This window comes from Zonotrichia albicollis, chromosome 28 (genome assembly GCF_047830755.1).
Source record: "Zonotrichia albicollis isolate bZonAlb1 chromosome 28, bZonAlb1.hap1, whole genome shotgun sequence".
Classification (NCBI taxonomy): Eukaryota; Metazoa; Chordata; class Aves; order Passeriformes; family Passerellidae; genus Zonotrichia; species Zonotrichia albicollis.
In genome coordinates this window covers 5486235-5512863 of record NC_133846.1, presented here as the reverse complement: position 1 = coordinate 5512863, position 26629 = coordinate 5486235, and the positions used below count along the sequence as shown (strand labels likewise).

Below are 26629 nucleotides of genomic sequence, written 5' to 3'. Positions count from 1 at the left end.
ACACTAACGAGCTCTTTATCAGAAATGATGGTGCTGCACTGCAGGGTTTGTGCTGGTTCAGATGGTTTCTGCTGATACATTTTCTAACATCTTTTATCCAAGAGATCAGAACCACTGTAGGTGATGGAGGCTTTGCCTGACAACAGCAATGTATCCCATCACTGCTCCCCACATTGTACAAACAGGGGAAGGGCAGCCCTGGAGAAGAGAGGTTTCCCTGAGAAGGGGTGGGAGGGCTGGAAACTGAAATCCTGATTAATCCTTTATCCAGCAGAAAGGATTGGGGTTGTAGGAGCCCAAGGATTTGCCTTTATCCAGCCCAAGGACCTGCTCCTTCCATTCCAAGGAGCAGCAGGCGCTGGGCACTTACCCATGGAAGTGGCTTCCACGTAGGGGTAGAAGAAAGCAATGATGATGTTGATGAAGACGGCCAGGTTGAAGGAAATGCTTCCCCAGAGCGTCATTCTGCGGGAGAACCAGTACATCAGCGGCATGCCTGGGGGGAGAGGAGGCAACACACAAACCTCAGCCAGCCTCGTGCCAACCGGGTCCTCCTGGAGCCCCTGGGCCCTCCTGGAGCCCCTGTCTGTGCCATCCCAGACCCTCTGTGCCATCCCAGACCCTCTGTGCCATCCCAGACCCCTGTGGGCTCTGCAGCTGCTGCCCCCAGACCAACCCAGCCTCCCACCTTCTCCAAACCATTCATGAAGTGTTTTGAAAACATTCCTGCTTGTCAAGTGGCTCTGCTTATATTCCTTGGTCTCCTAGCCCTCTGGAAACCTGCTCTGAGAGCCTGGAATCAGCTTGGCTCTGTCCTCCCTCACAGCTCCCACACTACTCCTCAGCTGCACCCCAGTATCCGTAGTGTGACCCTCTACTCAGTTCCTGGGATTTCCAGCCAGGATTTCCACCCTGGAAGCCCCTGAGCAGGTTTGCAGGGGGCAGAGAAACAGGTTTTATTTCCCATGTGCAGCTGCAAGACCCTGGCTTAGGAGAAGGCAACTGAAAGGGCTTTCCAGGGCAAACACCTCAGCTGGAATCCCAGGGAACGTGAGCAAGGTGCCCCTCAGGCTGTGGAGAAACCTGAGAGCACAGAGGAGCCCATGGCTGGGATTTCAATCCTCACTCCCTGCACCGTGCCATGTTTTTGGTGCCCTGCAGAGCCCAGGCAGCCCAGCCATGCCATTCCCAGCCCTTTCCCTGCAGGAATGTCCCCGGATTCCCAGCGGGGCAGCCCAGGGGAGGGAGGCTCTGCCTTGCTCTTACTGCGCAGCTTCTTCTGCCACTCCATCTCGTTGTGCAGGAAGGAGGACTGGTCGAAGAAGTCGCTGACTTTGCTGCCCTGCTCGTCCTGCTCCGTGGTGGTGAAGAGCCTGTACTTGGTCTCCTTGGTGAGGAACTCACAGATCCCAGGCACGGGGAAGATGATCTGCTCCATGCTCCGGTCCAGCCGCACGATCTGCAGGATGCACAGCCCTCAGATCCTGCCCTGCTGGGGTTTCTTCCTCCTTCCCACACCCAGCTGTGCCTTCCCTTCCTCCCTCATGCTCCACAGGGTCCAAATATTGTCAGCCCCTCATTTAAAAGCTTCCAAAGTGCCCTGAGCAGAGGCAGCCCTGGCTGGGGTAAGTGGGAATGTGGGAATGGGGGATCCATGCCAAGGATGAGGCTGCTGGATCAGCTGCATCCCACTGCTGCTGGGAGAGAAGGGAAAGGTCCTGAGAAAGCGGCTGCTCATCCCTCAGCTCCTGGGGCTAATGCTCCTGCATGGGGGTGGGAAGAGGGGACAGCTCCTGGTGCAAAATAATCAGACATGAGGCGTCTGGAGCCAGGTGGGATTCATGGAGAGCCAACAGGCAGGAGGTCTTGCCTCGATTTGGGACGTGTGCTTCTCGTAATAAGCCAGTGGATCCTCCTCTTCCTCCTGCACTGGGGCCGTGGATTTCAGCATCTGCGACAGCTGCTTGTTGTTAAGGCTGAGCTGGATGGGGAGAGGGGAAGGGAGAGGGTGAGGATCCAGCCAGAAGCTGGATCCGACTGTTCCCACAACGTGCCTCAACATCTCCCACAGCTGATGAGGATTTCAGGGAAAGGCAAATGAATTAAAGCTTCCAGTGAGGGGTGCGAGTGCTCCCCGCGGTGACAGACAATCGATTCCCTGCAATAATTACATCCAAGTGCTGCTAATCCACAAATTACAAACCAGTGCTCACAAAACCCCCGGGGAAATCACATTCCTGCTGAATCTTGTCGGGATCTGAGGTACCTGGGCAAGGAACAGCAGCAAAGGACTCAGCCCTTCCTTTCTGAAGGAAAATGGGGAAGTGAGGAAGGGCAGGACCCCCCCAGGGCCACCAGCCTGTGTCACCCCACAGCAGGGCACACACCCCTTTGGGCTCCTACCTCTGGCTGAAAGTGCATTTAAGTGTTTCTCCCTCTTTAATCCCCTGTGGAACACCAAAATCCATCCAATCCTGAACAACAAACCCAGGTGGGCTCTGAAAAGGCTTTTTACAGCCTCGGATCAGGGCGGATTGTGGGGGCTGTGCTTCTCCATACCATGGATGAGATTCCCTCCTCCTCCTCCTCCTGGATTCGCTTCACCGGCTTCAGGAGCTGCTGCAGAGACTTGTTGTGTCGGGAGAGCTGGGAGGGGACAGGGGTGGTGACAGTGAGCACAGCACGGCAGGGGGACACGGGGCACAGGATGGCCAGCAAGCCATGGCTGCTGCCCACAGCCAAAGGCACATTTGGCTCCACAGGGAGGCCAATCTGCCTGCAGGAAATGTGCAGAATTATGGAGGGAAATGTGCAGAATTATGGAGGGAAATGTGCAGAATTATGGAGGGAAAATGTGCATAATTATGGAGGGAAAAGCGCAACCTGTGAGCACAGCCTGGCAGGATGCTTTTACAGCTCCCTACCTGCAGCGCCAGGATATAAATGTTGTGTCCAACTTCCCGGGGGGAAACCTCGGCGTTCTCACACTCCTCCTCCTGCAGGTAGGCCTTCTTAATCACATCCACCTGCAGGGCAGCACAGGGGCACTGAGCTCCTCCCCACTCCCTGCTTCCCCCTGCAGCCAGGATTTGGGCAGGAGGAGCAGCAGCGGGGGCACAGATTGCAGCAGGACCCAGGGCAGAGGATGTGGGTTGTGGAGAAGGGAGGCAGAAACTGCACCATGATCCAGGACATGGGCTGGGGGCTCAGACAGACATTCCCAGTTCCCTCACCAGTTCCTGGGGCCGGAGGCTGATGAGGATCCGCTCGGCGTTCTCGCTGTCGTGCCTGCTCTCCATGAGGGCCAGCAGGAGCTTGGAGGCATTGTCCTGGTGAGGGGAAGCCCTTGGTGAGGGGAGCTGTGCCCTGCCACTGCCCAGGGCTTTGGGGTGGGCAGAATTATCCAACTCCCTTGTGCCAGGGGCATCTGAGCGTGGTGGAGATGCCCCAGCCCTGCCCAAGGGTCTGACACAGGCAGGGTCCCCTCTACAGTGACAACCCCACCCCACAGCACACCCTATGACCCTGCCAGTGAGTCCTGGCAGTGACACACGCAGTGACACACGCAGTGACACATGGACATGTCCCCAGCACCCCAGCCAGGCCTCTGTGCACCTTCAGCTGCAGGACCAGGTCCATCCTGTACTTGCAGAGGGGGCTGATGTCGTTTAGGATCAGGGCAGTGATGATGTCGATCCCGTTGGACTCATGGGTCACGATGCAGCTCTGGGGGAATCAGGCAATGTGTTATCCCAACTCCACCCTCCAGCACAGCTCTGGTCTGAAACTCTGCCCTGCCTGCAGCTCTGGGCCCCCAAACCTCCCCTCTCCCTGCAATTCACACCACTCAATTATTTCCCCCCCCTTATTTCCCCCCCATTTTGCAGCCAAGCAGCAGCTGGTGACTTTTGCAGGAACCCTGTGATCTCTGCTGCCCACATTCTGAACCCAAAACCTGTCCCTGCTTCCCCCACATCCCCCTGGTGTGTGTGAGGTTGGGGGAAGCCCCCCCAGACCTGGTTCTCGTGGCAGGGCCCCTGGCAGTACTCGGTCAGGGTCTCCAGGGTCTGGGTGATGAGAGCCACGTTGTACTCGTTGATGTAGAGCCCCAGCAGCCCCAGCCCGCCCGTGGTGCTGCCACACATGATGTCCAGGAACTGCAGAGTCTCACACACCAGGTTGTAGTTGGTTTTGTTGTTCTGGCACCGCAGGAAGTTCTGTGGAGCAGAGCCCAGCAATGGGGTTCCCATCCCTCTCTCCCCACACCCCTCCAGCTGCAGTTTGAGGGACATTTGGGCTGGGACTGCCCCTGTAGCCTACAGACCTCAGTCCCACAGCCACTCCTGCCAGGAACTCCTCCCACAGCCCCCAGCTGGATGGAGCACTGCACATGGGGAAACTGAGGCACAGAGCTGCTGGGTGCCACAGCATTTTGGGGCCAAACTGGGGCAGATCCCAACTGTCACCCTGATTTTTAAGATTCTCTAAGCCTTCTGATGTTTACATCCTTGTAACAAACTTTCTCACACACTTTCTGTAAATAACTTATCGCTTTGCATCCTTTTACAGAGGAGGAAAAATTTGATGGGACTGTTGGTTTGTCCAGTGTCATTGGGGAGGTGGCACTGTCACCCTCCACTCCACAGTCACTTTTAGAAATATATAAATGCTGGAGTCAGAAAATAAACTTCCCCTTTTATCCTGAGAACAGCAGCGTGCCCACATCGTGTTATTTCATGTCTTATAGTGACACCCAACCTTCCCCAAGCCCAGAGCCCAGCACCAACCTGCAGGTCCCGGTTGTGGTTCTCGCAGAGCAGCTGCAGGAAGCGCAGGATGGGCTCCATGATCAGCACTGTCACCCCCATCTCGTTGTTCTGGCCCTGCTCCCCGGGATCGTGGCCCTTGCGGAACCCCACGGCCATCGGGTACCTTGTGGGGGTGCCAGGCAGCAGGAAGGGGTCTCCTCGTCCTGCAGGAAATATGGCACACACATGGTCTATGGAAAATCCTTTCCTTAGGATTTTTATTCCTGAGAAGCTGGGAGGCCTCAGGAACAGAATGTAAACAATGGTTATCTGCTGCTGTGGAATGCTACAGGTGCATCTGGGATTGGTCTCATGTGGTTGTTTCTAATTAATGGCAAATCACAGTCCAGCTGTCCAGGCTGTCTCAGTCAGTCACAAGCCTTTGTTATCATTCTTTTTCTATTCTTAGCCAGCCTTCTGATGAAACCCTTTCTTCTATTCTTTTAGTGTGAATATAATATATTATATTAATATATTATTTATTATATTATTTTATATCTATATTTATATATTTAGTTTTAATATAATATATATCATAAAGTAATAAATCAAGCCTCCCAGAACTTAGAGTCAACATTCTCATCTCTTCCCCCTGTGAACGCCACCATAGGAATTGTCACCTCCTCAGCTCAGCCTGTCACCAAGCCAGTGCTGGATGGACTTTCTTCTATTCTTTTAGTATAGTTTTAATGCAATACATATAATAAAATAATAAATCAAACCTTCTAAAACTTAAGAGTCAACATTCTCATCTCTTCCCTCATCCTGAGACCGCTGTGAACACCACCATAGGAATTGTCCCCTCCTCAGGAATCGTCCCCAAGCCAGTGCTGCCCTTCCTGAGGGGACAAGGGGACACTGCCCATACCTTTGGTGCCAGGGTCTGGCTCGTCCTTGTCCTCTCGGGGTTTGTTCCCGATGTCACTCATGTTCACCGACACCGTGGACTTGGTCTCCTGCTGCGCCTTCTTCATCCGGTCGTGCAGAACCTTGAAGAACTTCTCAGACTTCTTGTCACTCGTCATGAGGTTGTAAAAGGATTTCTGGTGAAAGGACACTCAGTTCAGTCCCCACCACCATGTCCAAAGTGTCCCTCCCTGTCCCTCTGGGCAGCAGCCTCAGCACTGCAGGCTTTGCCCAGCATAGCCTGTTTTTTGCTGGAGCCCCACTGGGTTTTTCACCATTTTGCAGCTTCCCTGTGACAAAGGGTTTGGGATAATCCTGGAGGTCCCCCACCAGCACTGCAGCCCTGAGCCATTTTAGGAATTTCCGGCAGAGGGCATCAGCAGAACTCCAGAAACCACCTGGAACCACCTGCCCCTCCCACAGCCTGTCAATCCAGCCATGGAGCTGAGAAACTCAAATCATCAGATTTCAGCACAAACAAGACGTTTGTTTGCTCTGCCCATGACTGAGCGCTGGACTCTCACCCTGCCCACATCAACCCCTGGCTGCCCAATCCCCCTCAGCACCTGGATCTCGGTGTTGCCTCCATCCAGCAGGCGGATGGCCAGCAGGATGCTCTCCTGGAAGATCTTCTCGTTCTTGGTGTTCATGATGAGGTCAGCCACCAGCTTGGTGGCCCCTTCACGGTCCAGCCGGCACTGGACAGCAGCGATGGCCGACCAGTCCTGGTCCTGGCCTGTGTCAGAAGACAGGGGGATGTGATGCTGCGGCAGCAGGAGCCAGCACAGCCCCACCACTGCCAGGGCATCTCAGTGCCACCCCTTCACCTCCCCAGTTCCTCTGCTCCTCTGTGGGGCTGGCAACCAGTCCAGACCTGGTCCCATCGCTGTTTGGGAGCTGGGAATTTGAGGGGAAGGGGCAGGAGAGGGGCACTCACCTCCCCCTGCAGCATCCCCCATCTCCCCCTTGGAGCTGGACCTCTTGTTCTGCAGGTAATTGTTCATGAGCATTTTCCGCAGCAGGTTGCCCTGCCAAGGCAAACAAACGTCACCAATTTCCCCATGCCAAGGCAGGGGCCAGGGCAGAACCAGCCGAGCACCCCTGGGTGCTCAGGGTGGGCTCTGCCAGCCTCGGAGTGGGGCTGGATGGACACACATCATGCAGCTCACCCTCTCTCCATACTTGTTCCTCTTCACCAGCATCTGCTGCAGCGTCCTCAGCACCTTGATGCAGAGCTTCTCCTCCGTCTCCATGAGGTCCTTGGTGTGCTGCACCAGCCTGGCACAGCAAAGCCATTGTCACACAGCTGGGAGGGACCTGGGCATCCCAGGGGGAGCCACCTCCATCACCCTCCAGCTGCAGGCATGCAGGGATGCCCAGGATGAGGGTCCCAGACCCTTCCCAACACCTCCAGCACTCATGGTGAGGGTCCCAAACCCTTCCCAGCACCCATAGTGAGGATCCCAAACCCTTACCCAGCACCCATGGTGAGGGTCCCAGACCCTTCCCAACACCTCCAGCACCCACGGTGAGGGTCCCAAACCCTTCCCAGCACCCCCAGGACCCCCATGCCAGGCTCACTTGGACAGGAACCCCCCGCTCTCGCAGCGCTGGAACGCCTCTGTCCCCTCCATGAAGAGCAGCTCCGGCCGGTGCAGGACATCCACCAGCACGGACAGCTCAGCCTCCACCAGCGGCTTCAGGCGATCCTCCAGGGCGTTGATGATGTCCTGCAAGCCACAGCAGCCTCTTCAGAGCCAGGGGACACACAGGAGAGGGACCCTGCAATGCCAGCGCCCACCTGAGCCCCGCCACGCCCTGCCCTGCCCTGTACCTGCAGCTTCTCGATGATGTTCTTGTAGTCCCACTGGTTGGGGGTGGTGGACACACGGGGGAAGGAGCGTGTGGCTGCCTTGTAGCTCGAGGTGTTCCTCTGCACTGTGCTGGTGGAGCTGCTGTTGAGCAGGGAGCTCACGTGGGCATCCAGATCCATGGGCAGAGCGATGGAGCGGCTCTTGGCTGAGGGACACAGGGGTGGGGTTGGCACAGCCACCACCCAGCTGGGTCCCACCGCCCTGTCTGGGCATCCCTTCACCAGTGTTCACCTCATTTGCAGCAGAGATTTGGGGTAAATACACCAGTAAACTCCTCCAGGCCAGCATGGAGGAATGTTCCCACATGTCCCAGCATCCACTGCACCTCACAGGGTGGAAACTGGCCCCAGCCCCAGTTTTGGTTGGGAAAGCCCAGCGTGGGGAGGCTGCAAGCACCCTGCCTGGAATTCCAAAGGGAAATCCCCACCCAGAGCCCAGCCACCAGCAATCCTTTCCACGGTGACTCAGTGCTAAGAGCCCTCAGGCTGAGTCAGGCAGCTGCACACCGAGGGCAAAGTCCTGGCCAGGGAAAACCACTGTCAATGTTGGCTTTGTGTCCGGGCAGGGACACACCAGGGAGCTCCCAGCCAAGCCCAGGCTCTGGTTATCCTCACATTATCCTGGAAGTGCTGAGATGAAGCTCAAACAAAAGCCCATCCCTGAGCTGAATGGCCCCATCCCCAGCTGGCAGCCCCTCACCGTGGTGTCCTGCCACCCCCACAGGAGGGACAGGGTGTCCTGCTCGCTGCTGGCCCAGGGTGGCCCTGTCTCCTGTGCCCTGGGCACGGCAGTGGCTCCTTACCAACCATGGCCAGCGTGCGGATGCAGGACTCCACCGAGCTCTTGTGCTGCTGCTGCAGCCAGGGACACTCCAGCAGCCTCATGGTGGACTGCAGGAGTTGCACCACGATGGTCTGGTGGGTCTGGAGGGGACAGGGGTGTCAGCACACACATCCAAACCGTGTTTTGGGGGCTTGGCTGAGTGCTGCCCTCCCCTGCCACCCTGCCCACCCGTGTCACCTGCAGTGAGGTGCTGTTCTCTGAGAAGGGCGAGCTGAAGAACGCGTTGATGGTGTCCAACACCACCGTCAGCACGTACTTCTCCAGCGTGGCATCAGGCAGGCGCTTCTCCCTCTTCTTGCACATCTGTCAGGACAGGGAGGACGCTGATGGCACCAGGGCCAGCCCCTGTCTGCCCAGAGGCTGCTGGGACCACACTGAGCTGAGGGACGTGGTTGGTGACACAGCTCCTGTGCCCTGACCACTCCCCAGCCCCAAGTGTGGCAGCTGTATGAGGTCCCACAAGCATCCATGACCTGCAGGAGACTTGAAGGGAGCCTTGGTGACACCACCCTGTCCCTATCCAAGCCACCACTGCTGTGTCCCTCCCACCCAATCCTCCCCACGCACCTGGGCCATGTCCAGGGTGAAGTTCTCGAAGAGGGTCCAGATGTGGTTGCTGGTGTAGATCTCCTTCATCTCCACTTCCGTGTCCACATAGCAGTGGTTGACAAAGTTCACATAGGCCATCTTCACCTGTCAGGGATGGGGAAAGGAGCAGGAACACCGTCAGGGGACAATCAGTGCAGAGCCCAGCGTCCTCCTGGCTGCCACGCCGTACCTCTGTGATGCAGTCCTCGTGTGTCACCACCCGCACCACGTCCTCCAGGGGCAGCAGGGACGTGCACTTGATCTCGGTGTAGACGTTCTTGCCCTCGGCACAGGCAGCCAGCAGGTCCACCAGGGAGATGTGGTACATCAGGGGGCTGTTCTCCTCCACCCCATCCCTGGCTGCTGTCATCATCTCCAGCAGGGTGGCCAGCGAAGCTTTGTCGTTGTAGAAAACCACCACGTCGTCCCCAGCATTGGTGAGCTGCAGGGAAGGGTCAGTGCTCAGTGGTCACCACTCTGAAAAAGGAAGGTCAGAAGCCTCCAAGGCCAATGGTGTCCCCTGTGCAGTAGGGATGAGCAGCAGTGGCCAGAAAAGGGACAGGGATTTGTGTTTACAGATAAAATCAGGCATTTGCAGTGCAATCAAACATTGTGGGACTCCCAAACCGACTCTTGGACCTTGCATTGAGCCCCTGGAGATGGTTGATGGCTACTCAAGACGTTCACCAGCACTGGGGCTGGCTGGTTCCAGGGAGGATCCAGCACGGCTGGAAGATTCTTCTCAAGGAAGCAGCCAACAGTGCAGGTTCCAAGAGCTTTATCCTGCTTCCCCCCCACTCCTGCCCCGCAGCAGAGGTCCTCACCTCAGTCATGATCATGTCCTGGCACTTCTTGACGTACTTGCCCTCGGCCTTGATGATGGTGTGCAGGAAGTCGAGGTACTGCACGTGGCGGCCGTGGGTGGCCACGCAGTGGATGAAGTGCTGCGGCACCGTCTCGTTGATCTCCGAGCACAGCTGGTAGTTGTTGAGGAAGATGTGCTGCATCGTCTCTGCCTCCAGCAGCTGGGGACAAAGGGCAGAGTGAGCTCAGGGGGCTGCAGGAACTCTCCCCAAGTCCTATCCTGCCTGGTGTCTCCTCCTGGCTTTTCCATCCCGTGCTCTCAGCCCCAGGAGTGGTGCTGAATTCCCTCCCTGTGCTGCTGCCCCTCTGTGTCCTCTCCTTACCCCTGGGGTCAGGAACAGGTTGAGGTGTTTGTGCAGCAGGGCCTGGTTCTCCTGGTTGCCAGCACAAAACTTCTGCAGAAACTGGTGGGTGAACTTGAGGATCTCCATCATCTTGGCATCCCCCTGAGGAGGGGACAGAGGAGAAACACGCGGAACTGAGAGGGATGGGAGTGCAGGAGGCCACTCAGGGAGGTCCCCGTGTGTCCCCTTTGCCCTGGGCCTCAGGACCAGTTGGTTTCTGTCCACCCACCTTCTCATAGGGGATCTGCAGCAGGTCCAGCATCACCTTGTGGGCATCCATGTTCTTCAGCAGGCGCTGCTGCTTCTTGCGCACCTGCTCCCCCACCCCGCACATCTTGTTGAGTCTCTCCAGGATCTGGGGACAGAGGGGCCACAGCAGACAGGGGCTGAGCCTGGAGCCCCTCAGGATGGCCACCAGCACTGGGGCTGGTTTGCATTCCACGTGTTCCCTCTGTAATCCTGGGCGTTCCCTGCTGTGCTCACAAATTTCAGCCCCTCCTCGGTACCATGCACAGCCCTCATAGCTGTCACCCACCCAGTCCCCTCCAGTCCCCCCAGTGCAGGGATGTGACAGCTTTTCCCCGTGCTGAGCTGGCAGGAGCAAGCCAGGCTTGGACTTGTTTCTACTGAAGCACAGCAGAACTTGGAATTCCCTCCCAGGATTTTGCCCCTTTCCTTCCCACCGGTGCACCAGGGTTTGGTCTCACTCACCCCCTTCACTATCTGGTAGTTCTCACTGCTCTTCTCTCCTGGAGCAATGACCTCCTCGTCAGCACCATGCTGCAGGGGACACAACAGCACTGGGGTCACACTGTGCCCCTCCAGCCACACCCCACAGGACCCTCAGGAGCCTCCCCATTGAGCCCATGCAGAGGCATCAGGTGTTGGATTAAGGTGAGCCCTGCCCTGCCTCCCACTCCTTCCCCACCCTGGATCCCAGGGTCTTGCTCAGGGCTCTCACCTCCTTCTTCTCCTTCTTGTTCCCCTCCCCTGTGCTGTCCCCTTTGGTGCTGCCCTTCTTGTCCACCCAGAGCTCCGATTTCTCCACCATCGTGCGGAGCCTGTCCAGCTCTGACTTGATCACCTTGTAGTTCTCCACATCCTGGGCTGAGATCAGGAGCTGCACCTGCAGTGACATTCCCAGGACTTTCCAGCTTGGGGTACAAATCCCACTCCCACATCCCCCTCCCAAGAAAAGGGCCAGGATCCACGCCACGTCCCCCACCCACAGCCAGGTGTGGGATGCTCCAGGCCCCCTCAGTGTCACCTGTTTGAAGGTGTGCAGGACCTCCTGCCTCTGGCTGAAGTGCTTGAAGAGGAGCTGCAGGGAGCCGGAGATGAGTGGAGGGTAGTCGTGCATGGTCAGGTGGATCAGCACCCTCAGGAACATCCTCCCTCCCTCGTCATCCACCTCCAACATGCTGCTGGACTTCCTGGAGCGGGATGGAAGTGCTGGGTGTTAACAGGGAGCTCAGGGGATGATGGGGACAGCTTTGGAGCCTTTGGAGCCTCATCCTGCTCATCACCTGCAGCTCCCAGCCCAGCTGGGTTGGACAGAAGGGCCCTGTGGGCAGGGGAGCTATGGGGACAGGCACTCACCCCACACCAAACATGGCCTCGGCGTGCTCCCCAATCCGGTCCAGGTTCATGGCTGCAGCTGCAGGGAGAGGAAGGGAGTGACAAGGGTGGACAATGCCAGCCTTGTGTCTTGGCAGGAACCCACAGGAACCAACCCAGCTCCCTGATTCTGTTCCCACCAAAACACAGACTCCATCCCTCCCTGCCTCCTGCCAGCAGCAGCTGCTGGAGGTGTCACCTCTGCTGGAGGTGTCACCTCTGCTGGAGATGTCACCTCTGCCACCTGTGTCCTCCCAGCCCCTGGGGCCTGCTGAGGTGGGGGTGTACCAGGAGCAAAGTGGGAGAGTTACTTGTGGAGTCAAAGGCTGGAGCTGTCCCATCGGCGGCGCTGTCCTGCATGGGGTAAACCTCCACAAACTCCTTCTTGAAGACAGAGAGCAGGTAGGAGATCCTGTAGTCCAGCCGCACATCCAGGATGAACTGGAAGCAGCAGGGAAGGAGAAACCAGAAGTGACTGAGTGCCCTCTTCACACCAACTGTGCCCCTCCTTGAGAAAACCACATTACACACCCCCATCCCACAGGTCCCACCACTCCTGTGGCTCCAACCTGCAAGATCTCCAGGATCTTCAGCTTGGTCTCCATCACCACAATATTCTCATTCTCAATACTCCTCCCTCTGTCCACTTGCTCCGGGGCAGAGCCAGCGCTGAGGCTGGGGGCGCTGAAGATGGACTGTTTCCTGCTCAGCACCATGGTGGACATCATCTGCCCCACGCCCTGGATCGACCTCCGCACGTTTTTCCCTGCAGAGGCAGCCACAGTTAGAGTGGGTGGAGAGGGAGGTGGCAGAGGACCAAGGAAGAACCCACTTGGACTGGAAAATGCTCCAGACTTCATCAGAGAATGAGCACAAGGCACCAAATATTTCTTTTGGCATAAACAAGGGCTCACCACCCCATGTCCTACAGCACAGCCAGCAACATCAGCAAGCCAGTGTCTGGTTTTCTTGCCACCAAAACTGGAAAGCACTGGGCAGACCATTGAAAACACTAGGCAGACCATGGAGAACAGGGACTCACCTGTCACCTCATCATTGTAGACAGCCTGCATCATCAGCTGAGGGTTCTGGACGCAGTCGATGATGCCCAGCAGGGTCCGTGTCAGGCGCAGCAGCTCGCTGAAGCTGTAGAAGCCGAAGTAGATGAGGTTGTGGGCAAGGCTGACGACCTGGGGAAGGACAAGGCAGCTCCAGACCTTGCTCTGCTCAGGGCTGAGCAGGAGAATCCATGGTGGGGGACAGGGACATTGCAGCCAGAGCGTGGCACACCCTGCAAGGGGCCGCACCTCGAAGGTGAGCTTGTTCTTCTCCTCGTTGGCGAAGGGCACGGCCTCGCTCACCACGTTGTTGAGATAGTCCTCCACGAACTCCATGGTGCTGGCAAACTTGTTCTTCTTGTCATCACGCGAGGTGTTGAGGTTGGAGTCGTAGCTGCAAGGGGACACATCAGGGTGAGCTGGGGACAGAAAGTGTCCTCACACCCAGCTGGCAGGAGCACTCCTGAGCCACTGTGACCAGCAGTGATGCCATGGCAGATGGAGCCCACTTCCTTCTGAGGGCTCAAACCCACTCCACAAACACTCCCCTGCCACCCACTGTCCTGCCCTGTCCCTCAGAGCCATCCCAAGCCCTGGTGTGTCTCACTCTTTGATGGTGATGGCTGTGGGGATCTCTGTCCAGAGCCGTGCAAACTTCACGGGCATCACCCGCTCCTGGGGGTCCCTGTCCACGTGCACGTGCAGCATGAGGTGGCAGAAGGAGGCGCGCAGGTCGAAGGGCAGCATCTCATCTGCCATGCACAGGAAGATCAGGTCCACCCCCAGCTGCTGGGAGATCTCCTTGATGGCCAGGTACTGCCGGTCCAGGCACATGCGGGCAAAGAGCTTCAGCTGGTACCTGCCCAGGGGTGAGGGGGAGAGGGAGTGAGGCCCTGCAACCCTCACAGCCTCACCTGGACAGGAGGTGCCACGGGAGCATCACCTGTAGTAGCTGAGGACGTTCTCATCGTGGGCATTGCCAGCCCGGGCCTCCTGTGCCAGCTGCCGGATGCTTTTCTCGTGGTGGTCGTTGTTCTTGTCGGTCCAGGTGAGCCAGACCTCCTCCTCTGAGTACTCAATGCTCAGGTACTCGTGGGTCTGGGACATCTCCTTCACTGGCCTCAGCCTGGGACAGGAAAGGAGAAATCTGGAGATACTCCCATGGATGGAGGGGCTGCACCTCAAGAGGTGATGGAGCTTCAGTGGGACCAGGTCCATGCTGTGATGGGTTTCTTGTAGGGTGAGGAGAAGGTGTAAGGGTTTTATTTAACTTCTCATTGCCCTGCACTGATTTAGTTAAGAATAAACTTAATTCACATCCCTGACTAGAGCCTCTTTCGCCTGTGATTGTATTTGATGAGCGATTTCTCCCGGTTCTTATCCCAACCAATGAACCCTTCAAGAAATTTTCTCTCCTCTCTCCAGCTGCAAAGTGAGAAGCTTTGGTGGATGCCTGACAAACACCCCTGCTGTGGAAAACCTCTCCCTCACCCACTCACTCAGTTTTGATGAGGATGTCGCTGTTCTTGGAGTCCAGCACGCACTTGCAGATCAGCTCCTGCGTGACGGGGATGGCGATTTGATTGGACACGCAGAGATCCGAGAGATAATCCAAAAACCTGCCGGGGGAGAGGCAGCTCAGTACATCCCTCTGGGTGTCCAGAGTTGCCAAGGACCCTGTCAGGGGGCTCGGAGACCCTGGCACACAGCCCAGAACACCTGGGGATTTAATTTTGACCCCTGGAGCAAGTTGCCAACTTTGTATGAGGACCTGAAAGTCACAGAGGTTTGAATGGTGTAATAACAAAATGATCACAAGGTGAAAATGTAGATTTTAGGATTTTTGGTATGGCGGTTATGGGGACAAGATGGAGGAACTTGGGCACGTCCAGCCTTTCTTCTTCTTGTTCTCCATTTTCTGCAGTGATGTTGGCACTTTGGGATTGGTTTAGAGTAGAAGTGCACTGTCAAACACAGGTGATAGGTATTGGGAATTAAGTGTAAATATGTTATATGTAGTTTGTAGTATAACAGGACAACACAAAGAGTGCCTGTGGCTGCCCTGCTGAGCAGACTTCGGCTGGGCAGAAAGAAAACTTTATAGACAAGAATTAATAAACAACCTCAAGAAAAGTGAAGAGTCCAGACTCGTTTCTCAGTTGTGTGGGCCAAAGCAGACACATCCTGCACATCTTGGGGCAGCAATTACCAACAGCAACCCGAGACCCCATGGCTCCCCTTCCCCTCTGCCCCTCACAGAGCCCCCACACGCACCGTGGCTCGCGGTTCTTGCGCACCAGGCTGACGAAGGTCTCCACCTCGGTTTTGGTGATGTGCTTCTCCAGCAGCTTGCGGTTGTTGTGCAGCAGCGCCGTGATGGTGTCCTCGGCCAGGATGTCGTAGCCGATCTGCGACTGCATCATTCCGAACTGCTTGGCAATGTGCTCCTGCAGCGGGCAGGGAGGGGCTGTGAGTGATGTCCCCCTGTCCCCCCGAGGCCCCACGGGGATGGGGAGTCCCCCCCAGCACCTGGTTCTTGCGGTAATCCTCCTGGGAGTGCCGGAGCACGCGGTAGCACAGGCGGAACATGTATTGGTAGGGGGCGTTCTTCTGGTCCGACAGCTCTTCCAGCCTCACCAGGGGCCCTTCCCCGCCCTTGTCCTTGAATGGGGCCTTCAGGATCCCAAAGATCTGCCCAAAAGCAGAGATCAGGGCTGTGTCCTGCTCCACACCAGCCCCTGTGCATAGCTGGACACCATGACATGAGCTGGAGGCCAGACCCTTTCCCATGCTGTTTTCCATCCCTCTGGCCCCCAGAGAGGCCTGAGCAGGACAGGACATCTCCACAGGACACAGCCCAGCCTTGCTGGGGTGCAGGGCCCCAGGGCCACCCACCTGCTTCAGGATGTTCTGCTCCCTCATCAGCTTCTGCCGCTCCCGGTTGGGCTTGGTCACCACGATGTCCAGCACGTTCTGGCCATTGTTGGGGACATCACTGACAAAAAACACCAGGTCCTCCAGCAGCTGGATCACAAACCTGCAAAGGGACACGGGGTGAGTGGGCTGGGCTGCTCACCTGCCCAGACTCAGGTGCCTGCAGTGATGCTGGTGGGTCTTGGGGACCAAAGAGCCTCAGAAACCTGCCAGGGGAGCTGCTGGCTGATCCTGCACTCCCTGATGGAGGAGTGGCTGGACCTGCAGCCCCAATGGTTCCTATATGTGTCAGGGTGAATGTCTGGGGGGCTTTGCTTGTGGCTGACACCACGGATTCTGCATTTAACACTTCTTCCTCTGTGGTCACCCCTGTGGGCCAGGCTGGCAGGGCGGGAGCCGCTTGCTCTGTCCCACAGGGATCTGTGTTTGCTCAGGAAGCACCAGGAACCCACCCACCTAAAAATAATACAGTGACTAAGGCAGCTGCCCCTATCGTGGGGCCATCTCCCAGCCCCTTGGATATTTTTCTAGGATATTTTTCTAGGATATTTTTCTGGGATATTTTTCTAGGAGGGGCCAGAGCAGGGCTCTGCCGTTATCTGGTTTCCTTGCCAGGCTTCTGGGTTGCGGTTGTGGGCAGGGAAGCAAGGGCAGTGCTGGCACCAGCACCAGGCAGGGGCCTCATCCTGCTGGGGAGCCCTTGGAGAAGCCGAGCACAGCCCCATCTCCCTTTTACCTCCTGTCGTTCTGGCTGAGGAAACCCTCATTCATCTTCTCCACCACGTTGGCCAGCATGGAGCTGGCATCATTGGCAAAGTCCAGGTCCCTGATCTCGGACACGGGCACCGAGACGATGGCAAAAGCTTCTTTGTCCTCTTTGGTGGGGCATGTGCCCAGCTGGGAAGCAACAGAGAAGCAGCATCATACAGACAGGGCCATGCCAGGCGTGTCCCCACCATCTGCCACCACCCCTGCTGACATCAGTGAGCCAGTTTGTCCCCATCAGAGGGGCTGGGGTGGGCTCTGGGTGACTGGGGTGGGCTCCAGGCTGGTGCCCACCCAACCCTTTGGATCACCCAGAGTGTTTCAGTCCCTGGGTGCTGGGAGGGAAGGAGCAGCCTAAGAGCTCTTGGGAACAGGGAACAAGCCCAGGGAGGGAGGAGGCAGCAGGGCTGTACCATGAGGCGGATGGGCCTCTCCTCATCGATGTCAATGGGCACGTTGGTGCTCTGGATCCAGGTGTTGGTGCACAGGTGGCGCAGCCTCACGTAGGAGTTCCTGCCAACAGCACAGTGTCCTGCTGAGTGTCCTGCCAAGTGACCCCCACGGGGACACACCAGCACTGCCCCTCCCCAGCACTCAGCCTCCTCCCTGACCCCTCTGCCCTACCGTGGGACGAAGGAATCCGTCTTCTGCAGGGTGGTGGGGTCCAGCTCGAAGAGGGAGGCGATGTCGTTGCCGTGGGGCACGGCCACCAGCCTGTACTTGATCTTCTCCCCGGTGTTTCTGCGGCTGGCACGGCTGCTGCCCCCCTGCACGGTGGGGAGGGGGTCTCTGAGCCCGGCTCGGGGGTCCCCAGTGCCCAGGGCATCGGGGGGATGCAGCAGAAGCTTTGCTGGGGCTGAGCCTCGCATGAGTGGAGCACAAGCAGCATGGATGCACCTGAGCTATGAGGCCCCCCCTGACCCAAACCTCACCAACAGCACAGAAAAACCCCCCTGAACATCCTGCTCTCTCATCCACCAAGCATCTCCCTGTGGCCTGGGGAGCCAACATGCACTGGGACCCCTCTGAGAGGTTTTTGGCAGGGCCTTCTCATTGTGGGACACTGCTCTAAGTGCAGGCAGGGATGCTGGGCTGACACAGAGGGACAAACTCGGCTGTAATCCCCTCAGGGGGCTCTGTTTTGGGGCATTTCCCTGCTTTCAGGCCCTGGCTGAGAGCTGGCGTGGTTGGGGCAGCGGCAGCAGCGGTTCTGCTCACCGTGGGCGCTGCTTTGGGCTCAGCCACGTCTCCTTTATAACTTGGGTTTTCCTGGAAAGTTAAAGAGGGAGATGAAAAGCAGCTGTCAGTCCTCCTGCTCGGTCCCTCCAAACCCCTGGGGATGGTGTGTGATCCCTGCTCCTGCCTTCCCTGAACACAGCACGGAGAGCAAACCTGCCCAGGTGGGGCTGGAGGATGTGACCTGTGCCCAGTGCACGGTGTCCCAGCCCTGGGAGGAGCATGGGGGAGCCCAGGGGAGCAGACCCGGGCTCTGTGTGGCAGCAAGAACTCCCTGGAGGCTCCAGGCTGAGCTCCCAGTGAGCAGCACCAGCCCAGGATGGGCTTAGCTTGAGATCTTATTTTGTCTTCAAGTGTTAACAGAGTGTCTTTGGGTTTGAAGCACCCATTTCAGAGCACCAGTGTTTGCTGGTTTCCATCCCACAGCAATGGAAGGGTCCTGGGGGCTGCCCTTGGGTGTCTTCTCCAGCTGGGGAGCATCCCCAGGATGTCCCTGCTGCCCTGGCAGCAGAGCACAGCCCTCAGTGCTGGCAGTGCCAGACAAACCCCAGTGTCCAAGTGCAGCAATTCCTCTGTGCCTCTCTCAGGAGGCTTTGAGCTGGCCTTAAAAGGGAGCAGAAAAACTTGGCAGATGGCGCTTCCAGAGCCAGATTTTGCCCCCATCCTCTGCCAGGAGAGGACAGCAGGATGAGTCACGTCCCACTTCCAAGCACCAGGCTGTGCCTGTCGGTCCCTTGGCACGGGGTGAGCACAGAAATGCCCCAGCCACCCCCTCCTGTCCCCCTGGGCCAGAAAAGGAACCAAACTCAGCCATCTGAGCGAGTGAACCCCTCCACTGGAGGATTTCAAGGGGGAAATTTGGTCCTAAACCAGGTAAATGATGATGGTGATCAGGAGTCAAGCAAGGAGGGGTCACAGGGGCTCCCAGAGCAAACAGGAGAGGACCAGTGGAAACGCTGGGCATCCCTCCCTGCCCGAGGTGGGCAGTGCCTTTGCAAGGGGTGCCCCAGCCCCAGGGCACGTTCCTGCAGCCCTCTGCCCCCCCCTTACCTCTGCTGCCAGGTAGTTGCCCGTGGCGAGGTGTTTGAAGCGGTACAAGCCATTCCAGTGCCCGGCTCCCCCTCGGCATGGGTCGTGGTGAACCACCTGGGAGAGGCAGGGAGGGCTCAGCCACAGCTTGGGACAGCCTGGGACAGCTCCAGTCACCCCCTCCATGCCCTCCCTGCTCACCTCCACCTCCCACAGGGCGTTGGAGCTGGTGGCTGAGGTGGCTGACTGGCGCAGCGTGGTGCGGAGGAACACGTGCAGCTTGCCCTTGTACTCATCACAGGTGAGGAACTTCTCCTGCTCGGCGTGGAACAGCCTCACCACGTCCCCCTGCAGCAGGACACAGGGGTGAGGGTCAGGGGCAAAGAATCCTGGAGCCTTTCAGATTGGAAAAGACTCCAAGATCATTAAATCCACTCTTTCACCACCATGCCCACCAAACTGTAACCTGAAGTGTTTGTCTACTCATTTTGGAACACTCCCAGGGATGGGGGCTGTCCTGGAGAGCCTGTTCCCATGTTTAACCACTCAGTCAGTGGAGAAATTTCTCCATGACTCTCCTTTAATGCATCTCCTTTGTGATCCCCTCATGCTGCAAAGGGGACAGGATTCCTCCTGGACACAGCTCCCGGCTGCATGTCAGGACTGTGGGACCCTGGGGACCACAGGGCACTGCCACCTCTTCCCATCCAACCTCCTGGAGCTCTGCTAAAACCTGCCCTGGCAGCTCAAATGCTCCTGTGAGCCCAGGAGACAGGGCACAGGCACCCTGCATTGCCACCACTCCCATTATCCATGCAGTGACCCTCTGCTTCCACCCCCAGGGATAAATGGATGTGAATCCATCACTTTCCAGCCCTAGAGCAGGCAGAGGCTCAGCTCCCAGACCTGTTTAAGGCATTAACACCCCGGGAAGGAGGATGTGGGAAGCTGGGATAAGCACAGTGCCTGGGGATGAAGGGCTGTAAGATCCCAACAATCCACATCCATCCAGCTGCTTCCTGGAGGACCTCAGCCTCAAACAATAGCCCAGCAGGGAAAGTTCCTTTCCCAGGCAACAGCCACCCTGCTGCACGGCTGAGCAGCTGGAATTGTCCCTGCACAAGAGGCCACTGCTGGCACTGTGTGGGGCTGTCCCCAAAAGCCAATTCACCACTCTGAGGTCGGTAATTTGTGCCCTCAGCTCCCTGCTGCCAGCAGATCCTAAAATATCCCGCTCCGCCTCCCTGTGCTGTTCTCCAGGTGATGAATTCAAGCAGGAATTACAGCCCTCGAGGCAGGAGCTCTTTTGTGCCCTTGTCACAGTGCCAGGTGGCTGCTCACACGTCCTGTCCCCCAGAGCCAAGCAGCCAAACCTCCTTCCTTACCCCCTTCAGCACTTCCTCCATGTGGTCGCAGAACTGCATGAACAGGTTGATTTTCCAGCTGGTGTTACAATTGACCGAGTTCACCTGCAGAGCACGCAAGAGAGCGTGGTCACGACCCCAGGACAAAGGAGAAAAAGGAAAAAAGAAGGAAAAACCCAGCCCCTCGTGTACCTCCTTGCAGCCAGCATTGTCAGCCAGCTCGTAGTTGCTGGCGTGCAGCGGCTGCCCGGCGTTCACGGGGTTCAGGATGACTTTGTCTCCCACGACTACCTGGGGAGCAAAATGGGAGAAGGGCAGCGAGGGTGAGACCTGGGTGTGGAGCCCAGCCCATGGAGCTCCCTTCAGGGACTGCTGGGCCCCAGGCTCACGTTGTCCCCGTTGCTCCTGAGCTTCCAGAAGGGCTGGATGAAGAGCCAGGAGCCCTCGTTGCCGGTGGCGTCCAGGGTGACCCGCATGGCGTTCTTCTCCAGCAGCGCCGGCAAGCGCTTGTTCACCGTTAGGTACTTGTTGCTCTTCATGTGCAGCAGCTGGAGGAGACAAGGGTGGGGGAGATGAGAAGTGCAGCCCCCAAGGCATCACCAGCCCCTCGCCAGATGTGCTGGATCCATGTTGAATCCATGATGGATCTGTGCTGGATCCATGTTGGATCTGTGCTGGATCCATGTTGGATCAATGCTGGATCCATGTTGGATCCATGATGGATCTGTGCTGGATCCATGATGGATCCATGATAGATCTGTGCTGGATCAATGCTGGATCCATGTTGGATCCATGCTGGACCCGTGCTGGATCCCTGTTTGATCCATGTTTGATCCATGCTGGTTCCATGTTGGATCAATGCTGGATCCATGTTTGATCCATGTTTAATCCATATTTGATCCATGATGGATCCCTGCTGGATCCCTGCTGGATCCATGTTTGATCCCTGTTGGATCCATGTTTGATCAATGTTTGATCCATGCTGGTTCCATGTTGGATCAATGCTGGATCCATGTTTGATCAATGTTTGATCCATGTTTAATCCATACTTGATCCATGATGGATCCCTGCTGGATCCATGTTTGACCCATGCTGGATCCATGTTTGATCCATATTTGATCCACATTTGATCCCTGTTGGATCCATGCTTGATCCATATTTGATCCATGTTTGACCCCTGCGGGATCCATGTTTGACCCATGTTTGATCCATGTTTTATCCCTGCTGGATCCATGTTGGATCAATGCTGGATCCATGTTTAATCTATGTTTGACCCATGTCTGACCCATGTTTGATCCCTGCTGGCCCCCTGCTGGATCCATGTTGGATCAATGCTGGATCCATGTTTGACCCATGTTTGATCCCTGCTGGCCCCGTGCTGCCCCGTACCTGGATGACGCTCCCGTACTTCACCACGTCCCCGTGCACCTTCTTGTTCTCCGTCTCGTTCTGCTTCTGCTCCATCTGCGCCGCGTGCTGCTCCGAGAGGAGAAGAGCTGAGGCTGGAGCAGCACCCTCCTCCCTCCCCAGGAGCAAATCCCAGCAGGGTCACACTGGGAAGGATGGGACGGGACGGGCTGGGATCAGGGTCAGCACCCTCTGTCCCCCAGGGATGAATTCAACCAGGAATTCCAGCCCAGGGCCAGGGTGTGGCCTTGACCAGCCCTAGGAACGCTTTAAATTGAGGATTTAAAAACTAGGACAAGGACGAAATGGCACCAGAATTCCCCCAGGACAGCAGGTTTTGGGGTAACACCAAACAGGGGTGCTGGGCTCAGGCTGGGGATGGGGGTCAGACACCCAAAATGGGGGATGTGGGCACTGGGGGCTCCTGGCAGCACCAAAGCCAGGCAGCCAAAGGCAGGGTGCCAGCTGAGTGCCAGCTGTGCCATGCCCAGAGATGGAGCAGGCCTGGACCTGCTGCTGCAGGAGGTGTCCCCAGGAGTGAAGAAGGCTCAGCAGCCCCTCTCCAAAACCACAGAGATTTTCCACTGGCTGGCTCTGGCAGTGGGAGCAGTGATGGGATGTTGACACATGAGAAGTGAGGCAGGAATTTGCTCCCACAGCAAATCTGGGAATGGTGAGGGAGTGCTGACAGCTCGGGCGCCAGGCTGGGCACAGCCTGGGCACCTCCAGCCCAGGGATCCCCAAAACTGAGATGGGAAGATGGGAAACAGAGAGGGATGGAGCTGGGAGAGCCCCTGCCCTTTCCCATCCCTCTCTCACCCCTTCCACCTGAGGGCAGAGGAATTGGGAAACATCTGGAATCACTGGGAGGGAGGATGGGGCTGCAGGTCCTGAGTGCCCAAGGAGGTGAAGGTGCCTGGTAGCTGTCCCTACAGTGCTCTGGGTGCCACCCAAGATGACTTCTCCATGCCCACAGAGCTCTGGGTGCCACCTGGAGTCACCCTCCATGCCCACAGAGCTCTGGGTGCCCCTGGAGTCACCCTCACCGCCCTGCAGTGGTGGCTGCTGCCATCAGGAGAACAAACCCACTCCCAGAAATCCCACACTGATTTTTAACAACTGGGAGACCCAGCACCTCAGATATCCTAAATCTCCCTCCAGATCTGAGCCAGCAGCCAGGGGGGCTGGCAGGGGCAGCTCGAGTTCCCGGGGCTGATGTTCCCACACTGTCCCTTGCATGGGGAGGCTCTGTCCCCAAGCCCAGTCAGGAATGCCCACAGGGGACTGGGGGACATCAGCAGAGGGGTTGAAAAGCTCCCCCTAGCCTGTCTGAGCTGTTTGGGGTGAAGAAAACAGAGTTTAAACCCACTGGAGCTCAGCAGTGAGGGGCACAAGCTCAGAAAGGCGAGCACAGGCGCCACAGGCAGGGCTCTCCCAGCCCAGAGCTGGCTGCTCCTGCCTCAGCAGGTCACCCCCGTGGGCTGGGGGATGTTCTCAGGCTGCTTCTCACCTCCCTGATGAGGGCAGTGCCTGCAGAGCTCAGCAGGGCTGGGAAACACCGGGAGCAGCAGAAAGGAGCCGGGAAATGGCAGAACCTCTTTAAGACAAGCCCTAAACCAAGGTGCAATCAATCAGGCTCAGAAATGAGCCCCGGGGACCACTCGTGGCCAGGACAGCTGGGACGTTACAAGCCTGGCTAAGGGGGGCAGGAAAATGGGGATTCTGTGGGTTCTGTGTGCCAAGGATGGCTCAGGGCTGGGCACTGCCCCTGCCCTGGCGCCTCCAGGGCAGGACACCCTGTCCTGGCACTGCTCAGCCCCTCCTGGCCCAGGCAGAGCCGGGGATGGCGGGGCTGGGGCTGGGCTGGAGGCCCGATGAGATGATTTAGTGAAATCTCTCCCCAGCCTCGCTTTTATGAATCATCGGCGGGGCCTCGCCAGCTGCCTCAGGCCGTTGTGCAATGTTTGATGTGGGCCCTGGCCAAGGCTGGGGGAAGCCAACGGGAGCCTTTCCCTTCCCCAGCCCTTTGGAGCACGTCCTGCAAGCAGGGCTCCCTCCTGCACGGGTGTCCCGGGGTGCTCAGGGGTGTCCTGGGGTGCTGAAAGGTGCTCCGGGGTGCCCTGGGTGTGCTGAAATGCTGAAGTGTGCTCTGGGGTGTTAAGGATTGTTCTGGGGTGCTGAGGGGTGCCCTGGGGCGCTGAGAGGTTTCCCAGGGTGTTGAAAGGTGCTCCGGGGTGCCCTGGGTGTCCTGAAATGCTGAAGTGTGCTCTGGGGTTCTGGGGTGATGAGGAGTGTCCTGAAGTGCTGAGGGGTGCCCTGAGATGGTGAGGAGTGCCCTGGGGTACCCTGGGGTGCCCTGGGGTGCTGAAGGGTGTCCTGGAGTGAACTGGGGGGTCCTGGGGTGCTGAAGGGCATCCTGGAATGTCCTGGGGTTCCTTGGACAGCCCTGGGGTGCTGAAGGGTGCTTTGGGATGTCCTGGAGTGTCCTGGGGTGCTGAAGGGTGCCCTGGAGTGTTCTGGGGCGCTAAAGGATTCCCTGGGGTGTCCTGGGGTGCCCTGGGGTGCCCCAGGCTGCAGGGCTGTGCTCACAGAGCTCCTCTGCACAAGAAGCATCGGGAGGGTGACACAGCCATGGCCGAGCAGGGGACAAGGGGGAGAACACAGCTGGAAATCCCTTCTCACCCCAAACCAGCATGAGCAGAGGTGTGGATGCCACTACCCAGGCAGCTGGCGGGCACTGCCAGCTCTGGGTTCCTCGCTCCTGCTCACCTGGAGCTTCTGCAGCAGCACCACGTCGGCGATCTTGTCCTTGTCCTGCTTGGTCTGCTTGGCCTTCCAGTACTGCTTCTGGGCAGAGTAGCGGTTCATGGGACACACCTTGAAGAGGCAGTCTGGGAACAGAGCACAGAGCAGAGCCTGAGGAGGCTGCACAGCCACCAGGGCGTCCCCAGCAGGGCCAATGTCCCCGAGGGGCAGGGACACACTCCTGGTCCCCCCATTAGTGAGGAGGGCTGCTGGAGGTCACGTCAGCGTGTGCTGGCTGCTGGGTCGGCTCTAAATCAGGATAAATAACGAGTCCAGGAATGACTGCACTGCTTGGACTCGTGATTAGGAGTGTTCCCATCGGAAATGGCTGTGCTGCTCGGGAAGGAAAGCTTCAGGGGGGAGAAGGAGCTCTGATGGAGCCCAGCTGCACCAAAGGAGGAGAGGATCCTGGTGGGAAGGATCCAGGAGGGAGGCTGGGACTCCATCAGCCACCTCCAGGTCCCTTGGCTCATTTCAAAGCCAGCCTTATCAACACCTACCCTAAAGAACATGGCATTGAGTTGGGGTACCATGTCCCCTACCATGCACCAGCTGCAAACAAAGCAGAGAGGTACAACAGAGTGTTAAAAACCACACTGAAAGCATTAAGTGAGAAATCTTTCAAAAACTGAGAGCAGCATCTGGCAAAAGCCACCTGATTAGTTAACACCAAAGCTCTACTAACCCAGTGGGCCCTGCCCAATCTAAACCTTTCACTGACCAGAACCAAAAGAAAGTTTTCCTAAGAATTCTCTGCTTTTAACCCCCTGTGTTCTCAGAAGGGTATCCACATCCTCAATAGCCACACCAAGTGCCAATATTCAAATGTAAGCACCTATTGGTTTAACCACAACATCCCAAAAAACCTCACTTCCTCTCAAACCACACTTTGTCACCCACGGGACACCCTGAGCTGTGGAAGGAGCCTGGGGTGGCCATCAGCACACAGACACCCATCCTTCCCCCACCTGGATCACCAGCACTGGATGCTGCAAGCACCCACTCCCAAAACCTCACTGTCAGCAGCTCTATTTCCAGCGCCTGAAGGATGCACAAAATGCATCCCAAAAACTCCTCCAAAGGCTCCCTGCAGTGCAGATTGCCCCAGTTCCCCTGTTTTCCCCCAGGATGGTGGGCGGGAAGTGCAGACAGCCAGGGCCAGGAACTGGAGCAGGACAGCAGATGTCTGCACACAACCTCACATCTCCCAGCCCCCTTCCCGAGCTGGGAGGGCAGGAAGGGCTCTGCAGCCTCAATCGCCCTAATTACGCCTGAAAATAGCAGCCCAGAAAGTTCAGACACAGGAAAGAAAATTTTAAAAAATAAAAACCATATAAGTTATAAATTTATATATTATAAAAACATATCAATTATAAATTTATATATTATAAAAACCATATAAATTATTAAAAATATTAAAAATAGAAGAAAAATTTTCAGACACAAAAAAGAAAATAAAAACATATAAATTATAATTTTTATATTAAAATCATATAAATTATATAAAATATATTATAAGAACATATAAATTATAAAAAATTTAAAAAATTAAAGATAAAAAATTCAGACACAAAAAAGAAAATTTAAAATATTAAAAAACATATAAATTATAAATTTATATATTATAGAAACATATAAATTATATAAATTATATAAATTATATAAAACATATATTATAAAAAACTTATAAATTATAATAAAATTAAAAATTTAAAAAAATAAAAGAAAATTTTTTCAGACACAAAACCCAAAACTTAAAAAAATAAAACCATATAAATTATAAGTTTATATATTATCAAAACATATAAATTATCTAAATGACATAAAACATATATTATAAAACACATATAAATTATTAAAAAAAATAAAATTTTTTTTCAGACACTAAAAAGGAAAATTTAAAAAAATTAAAAAACAAAAGACAAAAAAACCAAAGTCCCTTCCCTGGCTGGCGGCGGGCCCGGGTGAGTGTTTATTTACCTGGGAGTGCCGCTCTCACCGGCTGGGGCAGGGCCAGGTTTCACATCTCCTTTGCCAGCCCCGTTTGCAACGCGGCCAGAGCAGCCCCCAGGGCTGGGGCAGCGACCCTGAGCCCCCCTGAGCCCCTGCACGGGGCTCCGTTAATGGCTAATTAATGGCTCATTAATGGGTCGTTAATGGGAGCTGCACTGGAAGGTGCTGGTGGGA

At 56.4% G+C, this 26629-nt stretch overlaps 1 protein-coding gene across 2 annotated transcripts in view; it reads right to left on the bottom strand.

Moving 5' to 3' along the window:
* ITPR3 (inositol 1,4,5-trisphosphate receptor type 3) overlaps nt 1–26629 on the bottom strand; it is a 41968-nt gene that overhangs the window by 6991 nt on the left and 8348 nt on the right. Inside the window, exons 3-49 of one of the 2 annotated variants that reach the window (XM_074528391.1) lie at nt 24407–24528; nt 21620–21706; nt 20620–20778; nt 20423–20521; nt 20252–20335; nt 19068–19214; nt 18888–18983; nt 17820–17870; nt 17226–17368; nt 17015–17114; nt 16573–16733; nt 15798–15939; nt 15432–15593; nt 15177–15349; nt 14402–14521; nt 13846–14028; nt 13510–13761; nt 13152–13296; nt 12887–13034; nt 12414–12610; nt 12156–12285; nt 11827–11884; nt 11495–11660; nt 11189–11353; nt 10939–11007; nt 10457–10582; nt 10207–10329; nt 9844–10044; nt 9210–9461; nt 8999–9124; nt 8609–8734; nt 8391–8511; nt 7549–7733; nt 7296–7444; nt 6884–6992; nt 6652–6742; nt 6281–6450; nt 5677–5851; nt 4788–4972; nt 4017–4217; nt 3616–3726; nt 3234–3329; nt 2925–3026; nt 2560–2646; nt 1871–1981; nt 1267–1459; nt 371–496 (exon numbers count right to left, since the gene is read on the bottom strand). In XM_074528391.1, coding sequence (XP_074384492.1) covers nt 371–496; nt 1267–1459; nt 1871–1981; nt 2560–2646; nt 2925–3026; nt 3234–3329; nt 3616–3726; nt 4017–4217; nt 4788–4972; nt 5677–5851; nt 6281–6450; nt 6652–6742; nt 6884–6992; nt 7296–7444; nt 7549–7733; nt 8391–8511; nt 8609–8734; nt 8999–9124; nt 9210–9461; nt 9844–10044; nt 10207–10329; nt 10457–10582; nt 10939–11007; nt 11189–11353; nt 11495–11660; nt 11827–11884; nt 12156–12285; nt 12414–12610; nt 12887–13034; nt 13152–13296; nt 13510–13761; nt 13846–14028; nt 14402–14521; nt 15177–15349; nt 15432–15593; nt 15798–15939; nt 16573–16733; nt 17015–17114; nt 17226–17368; nt 17820–17870; nt 18888–18983; nt 19068–19214; nt 20252–20335; nt 20423–20521; nt 20620–20778; nt 21620–21706; nt 24407–24528 — 6525 coding nt within the window. The remainder of the gene's footprint in view (nt 1–370; nt 497–1266; nt 1460–1870; nt 1982–2559; nt 2647–2924; nt 3027–3233; nt 3330–3615; nt 3727–4016; nt 4218–4787; nt 4973–5676; nt 5852–6280; nt 6451–6651; nt 6743–6883; nt 6993–7295; nt 7445–7548; nt 7734–8390; nt 8512–8608; nt 8735–8998; nt 9125–9209; nt 9462–9843; nt 10045–10206; nt 10330–10456; nt 10583–10938; nt 11008–11188; nt 11354–11494; nt 11661–11826; nt 11885–12155; nt 12286–12413; nt 12611–12886; nt 13035–13151; nt 13297–13509; nt 13762–13845; nt 14029–14401; nt 14522–15176; nt 15350–15431; nt 15594–15797; nt 15940–16572; nt 16734–17014; nt 17115–17225; nt 17369–17819; nt 17871–18887; nt 18984–19067; nt 19215–20251; nt 20336–20422; nt 20522–20619; nt 20779–21619; nt 21707–24406; nt 24529–26629) is intronic. The other variant, XM_074528392.1, reaches the window with a different exon arrangement.